Source organism: Gopherus evgoodei, chromosome 21 (genome assembly GCF_007399415.2).
Source record: "Gopherus evgoodei ecotype Sinaloan lineage chromosome 21, rGopEvg1_v1.p, whole genome shotgun sequence".
NCBI lineage: Eukaryota > Metazoa > Chordata > Testudines > Testudinidae > Gopherus > Gopherus evgoodei.
The window spans coordinates 12600686-12607504 of NC_044342.1; the positions used below are offsets into that span (position 1 = coordinate 12600686).

Sequence of the window (6819 nt, forward strand, 5' to 3'; positions counted from 1 at the left end):
ATGGTCTTACCAGCCACTCTGAAACTTGGCACACTTGAACGAGCATTGGGCTGTTTTGGTCACTGCATTTAGATGCCTCTCTGGTCACAAGCTTACAGCAGTGTTGAAAATAAAATTGAAAAAAAATAAACAGTTTTGGCTGGCTGACCCAGGCTCTTTTTAACCAGAGGGACAAAAGAGAGCTAGGAAAGAGAAAAAAATAAGATAGGAAGAAAAAGGACACACTGGGAGAGGAGGGTAACAGAGTTTCATATCCATGGTTGTGTTCAGCATTTAGCCAGAGCCATTGGAGGTGGCAGTGTCATGTGGCCCAATCTCTCTGACCCAATCTGGTCAGGATATCTCTCAAAATTAGGATGAAGAAGGTCCAGGGTTCCAGGACAAGTTGTGGGTTGCTACCATGATGATGAAACTTCATCCTTCCCCTTCTTCCCTCAGCTGAGGTCATGGTTGCCAGCTTTCCTCCAAATGATTCTTCTTGTAAGTAATGGAAGATGGAGAGATGGGTGGAATAGCTTATTCCTACATTATTGTACTCACCAGTTAGGCCTAATTTCAGACACACCGATTTTGGTTCATTGATTGCTGGGCCCACTCTTTTCTTATTCACCAGACATGATCTTAGCATAGTCCTTGAATTATATTGGGTAGACGTTTTGTTTAGACTCATTCAGTCTTTCTTTTTCCCTTTTCCCATCAACATTTGTTGTTATAGGTTACTGTGACTCCTTATAAACTTTCACTGGCTTTTCGTAGTTGAAGTCCTAATTAGGGTAAATTTATGGACCCAGTTACCACAAAACTACAGACAAGAGTTTAAAGGAGTGTGAAAGTTGCTATTATTATCCCTAGGATTAACCTACATTTCCAGAGGTTCCTACAAGATATTGCTCCAGAATTCATATTAATATCACAGAGCAGGAGTAGGCAACCTGTGGCACACATGCCAAAGGTGGCACGTAAGCCAATTTTTACTGGCACACTGCTGCCAGCTGGGGTCCTGGCTGCCGCCTCTGCTCAGCCCGCTGCCAGTCTGGGCTTCTGTCCACTACTGTAGTGTATTAAATTTCTCACTGTAAGAATATGCTACTTGTGGAGCACCAGGACTGGCAGCCATAAGTAGTACACCGTAAGTAGCCAATTCCTACAGGGAGAAATTTAATACACTAAACTCAGGAAGGGAAGGCTGTGCCTTCCCAAATAACCCTCCCCCTATCTGCCCCCCCCCACTTCCTGCCCCCTGACTGTCCCCCTCATAACTCCTGACCCATCCAACCCCCCTGCTCCTTGGCTCCTGACCACCCCCTCCCAGGACCCCCTGACCTCTGACTGCCCCTCCTCAGAACCTCTCACTCATCCAACCCCCTGCTCCCTGTCCCCTGACTGCCCCGATCCCTACCCACACCCCCAACCCCTCATCCCCAGGACTCCCACACTTATCCAGCCACCCCTGTTCCCCATCCCCTTACCATGCCACTCAGAGCATCAGGTCTGGCAGCAGTAAGAAGTACAGGGTAAGTAGCACATTCCTATGGGGAGTGATTTAATACACTACAGCTGGCCCTGCTCAGCCGCTGACGGTCTGGAGGTTTCAAAATATATTCTCACACCCCTTATCAAAAATTACACTACAATTAGCTTAAAAACTTTAAAACTTTGCATATTACAGTAATCGTTAAAAATATATAATGTTAATAAATACATAGGTTTGATGAAACAAAGTAATTTTACTTATGTGCCTGCGCTTATTTTGTGTTTTCGATGATTTACCTTCTAAAAAATCTTGCATGTCTTGCACCCCCAGAAAGGTAAGAACCACTTCTTAAATATGTTAAAACCCTTATTTACTTTACATACAACAATAGTTTAGTTATATAATATAGACTTATAGAGAGAGACCTTCTAAAAAGTCAGACTGTATTACTGGCATGCAAAACCTTAAATTAGAATGAATAAATGAAGTCTCAGCACACCACTTCTGAAAGGCTGCCGACTGCTGTCATAGAGCAATGAAGATCATGTGGTGAACTCCCATTAATTTAGGCTTGGATTTTTTAAAAAGATTCTCAGAGATTTAGGCACAGAAATCTTCTATGAAAATCTCATCACTAACCTGTTTAATATTCATGGGCATTGTGGACCTACATCAGTTAAGTAGCTTTGAGAACTTCAGTGTAGGTGACTCACTAGATGACTAAAGAAATGTAGAGAAGAGCCACCAATTGAATTCAGATCTCATTAGTTGCAATCCAAAAGACCATCCTTCTTCTGTAGGAATAAATATCTTGAAATAAATTAAAGTAAATAAATACACATGTTCTCAGTCTATAGGACCACAATATAGAAACATCACTGGCCAATGTTTCTTCAATAAGTCTTTATTATACACCCAATGGATAACTTTAAAACTATTTGAGAAACTTGAATTTTCTTAGCATTTTCCGCAGAGCTGTTTTCACTTCTTTGTTTTTCAGGCTGTAGATGATGGGGTTTAACATGGGGGTCAAGATGCTGTACTGGATGGAAATTAGTCTGTCAGGCATTGATGCAGAATCTGTGTTTGGTTTCATGTACAGAAAAAAACCTGTCAGGTACAATAAACCCACCACAATGAGGTGGGAGCTGCAGGTGGAGAAGACTTTATGCCTGCCCACCACAGACCGTATCCTCAGGATGGTGGAGATGATGTGAATGTAGGAGATTAGAGTGAGGAGGAAAGAGCTCAATCCAAATACCACAAGAGTTGCAAAAAGCACCACTTCATTGATGGTGGCATCAGTGCAGGAGAGCTGTAGCAGGGGAGGGAGCTCACAGCTGAAATGACTGATTGCATTGGACCCACAGAAATGAAGGTTCAGCACAGGAACAGTATTTATCAGGGCATGCAAGAAACTCAAAGCCCATGTACTCAGCACCATCTGGACACAGAAACGTTTGTTCATTATGTCCAGGTAATGTAGTGGGTCACATATGGCTGTGTATCGGTCATAAGCCATGACTGAGAGAGTAAAAATTTCAACTCCAACAAACAGAGTAAAAAAGAATATCTGAGTAATGCAGCCATTAAAGGAAATTTTCTTCTGCTCTGCTAGAAAGTTTTCCAGCATCTTAGGCACCGTTACGGAGGAATAGCAGATATCAACAAAGGATAAATGGGACAGGAAGAAGTACATGGGGGTGTGAAACTGAGGCTCAGCCTTTATCACTCCCATGATCACCATATTCCCAGCAAAGGTGATGAGATAAATCACTAAAAATACCAGGAAGAGGAACGGCTGGAGCTGTGGATCATCAGACAGTCCCAAGAGAATGAAGTCGGTCACCGTGGTTCGATTGTCCTTTGCCATTAATCCAGGAAACCCTTCCTCTGTAAGAACAGAAACAGAATTTGTTTAAATGAAATTGTGATTCACCTGTGATAAATAGATAGTGAAACAGAGAGATGATCTAAGTGATAGGGTAATTGTGAAATCATCCTTACTAAATCATTATTAACTCTCCATCGTCACACTTATCTTTGCGGTTTAGTCTAAGTTGCACAGGACATTGCATTTAGTATTTCCATTGCAGACCTTTCTTCCCTTTTGCTGGGAGCTCCATTTGCCTCTCTCCTGAAAACACTTTTCTCCCCCTAAGACCATGCAAGGCCCTGTTGTGCTCTCATTAACATTGGTACAGTGTAGAGCCTCAAGCATAGAGCTGGATCCAGATACTTTAGCATAAATCCTCCCTTTCCAGCCTATTGTAAATACCCTTCCAACAATAAATACAACATAGAAAATAGTTGAGAAAGCCTCAAGGAACATAAAAGTCTTTAAAAAAAAACTTTATATTTTAGTCCCTGTAGGCACTTCTCTCTACGCCCCTCCGTGGTTGATACCATCTCTGCTTCTGCCTCCCTTTTGACTAGAACATAAAATAATTATAAACCGGGGTAACTTTCTTGGCATCAGAGGGCCTGATTCTCCTCTTACCATAGCATCAATGAGAAGTAATTCTACTGGATTTGATGGGGAAGATTCGCCCCCACTTGAGTTTTGTTGCTGTAAAGCTTATGTGAGAGGGGAATCAAACTTAAAGATTTTGTGTTTTTCCATGATGCCAAACATGGTGATGAAAGTGGGAATGTTCTGTAATATTTTTACAAGCATTGGTGTTGTCACCCATTAGGTGAAGAAGGGTTAAAATCCTTCCCCTGGAACAGGGGACAAGGCATGAGGTGTATAGGTCATGTCCCTGCCTGGAGGGGTATGTTTGAGCCATCGAGGGTCGGCTGGAATCAACATATAGCACTGGGGGACACGGAAAAGACATGGGGAAACCCAGTGACTGAACAGGAACACTTAACAAAATGGAGGCATAGATGGGCTGACCATGTGAACACAGGGTGGCGTAGTCACAGGGGGACAATGGACTGGCAGTGTCAGGAGCCTGCACTAAGACCAGGGTTCCCAGCCGTGCACACAGCAGCTCTCATTTAGGGCTGAAAGTCAATGGGACACAGACAGATTATGCAGGAGCATGACATTGTGGAGCCATGGCACCTGCTAGTCTGAACTCTGCTTTGACCTTTGCTTCACTATGTGATGTCAAATGCTTCCTGGTGCTATCTTCTGGCTGTCTCCAGAACTCTACCCTCTTCTGGAAAAGGCTGCTTTGGGCTGCTGCAAAGACTGCCTTGCATTGATTCCTGAAGGGGTAAAGTCTCTCTTAGGGCCTTGATTTCAGTTGGACTCACTGCAGCAATCTCACAGTGAGTAACGGGGGCGCTGGAGCCCAAAGACCCAGTCTCAGCAGTGTCAAGGCTATGTGGCTGACCCTTGTGGAAAAGTGTGACCCTTTGGGGTCTGGATACTCCCAGGAGACTGTTCAAAAGCCAGGACATAGCACAGAGCTGTAATCCCAAGGCAGCAAGCTCTTATATCATTGGCATTGTTATTATAAGTTATTCCATATTGTATGACAGACACTATTGAGTCCCTCCTCATTGCCTGTAGACTTCTTTCCTCTTATTACTATATTAATGCTTCTGCAGCAGCAACTGCTGCCTCTCCCATCATTACAGTTGCCGCAGTTTCTTGTTAGACAACACTGAACATCTCCTAGAGGTGGTCTTTCCCTGAGACATTTCAGTTTCCCACAGTTCTGCTGTCACCTGCAGCTCCAAGTCCCTGAACCATTTCAATGCCTACCTGCCTGGAAACAAAGGAACAAAAGGAGCTCAGAGATGTGGCCATTAAAGCCGCAATTAAGGAAAGTATCCTTAGGTCAGCACTTAAGCATGTGATTAAGTTAAGCATGTGATTAAATTAAGCATGTAATTAAGTGCTGTTCTGAATAGTGGCCTGGAGGAGAAAGATTAGATAGATAGATAGATAGATAGATAAGGTGGGTGAGGTGATATCTTTTATTGGACCAACTTCTGTTGGTGAAAGAGACAAGGTTTCTCATTTACCCATAGTTCTTCTTCAGGGCTGGGATTAGTATAGACAGATCAAATTTGTGGCATGCGGAATCCTGCTTTGATCTATTATTCAGTTGTGACTTCTTCAACTTTGAGCTGCAATTCAAGACCTCAGGCTAATCTAATAATTGAAACTGATAGCGAAGAAACTGAGTCAGTAAGGTGTCAGGAAAGTGGTTGTGAAAGCAGGGAAACACATTGTTTGGTGTCAAGTGATAAATTCAGTGCCTGTTTGGACCTCATGATAAATTCAGTGCAGGATCTCACAACAAGGGACATGGCTATGAAGCAAATGGGTGAGAGAGAAATAAAGAATCTTAATATTTATACCATTCAATGAAATCTCAAGGAAGCTGTGAGGAGGAGTGAGGGATATGAAATCAAATAAAGAAAACCTCAATGATTTAATGAGCGAAGGTGAATGACGGTGGGAAAAAATCATAAAATAATTCACAGAACTATAAAAATTACTGATCTTAAGTTTTATCTGAGGGACTCTTTTTGGGTCTTTAATGAAATTGGTTGATTTAAAAAAATTAGCCTCTTGGTTTTAATGTTCACCTTCATATGTACCCTCAATGCTGTTTGATTCACCAACTCTCAGCATCAGGGATATTTTAACACATTGACCTGAAATAAATAATACAGCCAAACTCACCTGAGGACTGTGTGGGAATGAGAGAAACCATGAGATGGTAGTACTTGTCCTCTGGAGTTCTGGCAGCACAGATGAGAGAGTATCTATCTATCTGTCTATCTCTTCCATATTTAAGGAAATTGCCTGTGTTTTATGCTGACCAGACAAAACCTTTTTGGCATAGGAGGAATTGGGTAAAACAGAACGTGTTATATCCAGTCCTTCTTTCTCTTTCCTCAACTGAGAACAAAGAGATGGCCTTTATCTGACTTCAAATTTCTAATGAGTTCTGGGAGGAGGCTGTTTACCTTTAGGACCTGTTCCCTGAAGTCTGTGTTTACATCATATTTGTTTGCCATCACATAAATTTCATCCTATGTTTAGTATATCCGCAGGTGTGGGTGGGGGCCAGGGTCAGGGAGTGTGATTGCTGGGATGGTCTGTTAAATTTTAAAAGGATTAGAACTGGTGTTCAGTCCAGGAGTCTGGTTTATCACCAATGTACTGTGGAGCTGCTCCATGTTTGCAGAAAGGGAAATTCATGGATACTCATTCTCCAACACCTGTTTACTTCCACAAACATTTTGATGAGATGGCAAATGACTGCAATGGAAAGTGCAAATGAATGGGAGATGCAGGGGAGTCATAGCCATGTTTTATTATGGAAAGGACACGTCTGACATGCTTATCTCCTCCTTGCCCAAACTCCCCATTGCTG

At 42.5% G+C, this 6819-nt stretch overlaps 1 protein-coding gene across 1 annotated transcript; it reads right to left on the reverse strand.

The window, feature by feature from the left end:
* Positions 1 to 2408: 2408 nt before the first annotated feature.
* On the reverse strand, positions 2409 to 3347 carry LOC115638079 (olfactory receptor 1009-like). Its single transcript, XM_030539668.1, has one exon. The coding sequence runs from the start codon at positions 3345 to 3347 to the stop codon at positions 2409 to 2411; it is 939 nt and encodes a 312-aa protein (XP_030395528.1).
* Between the last annotated feature and the right edge of the window lie 3472 nt (positions 3348 to 6819).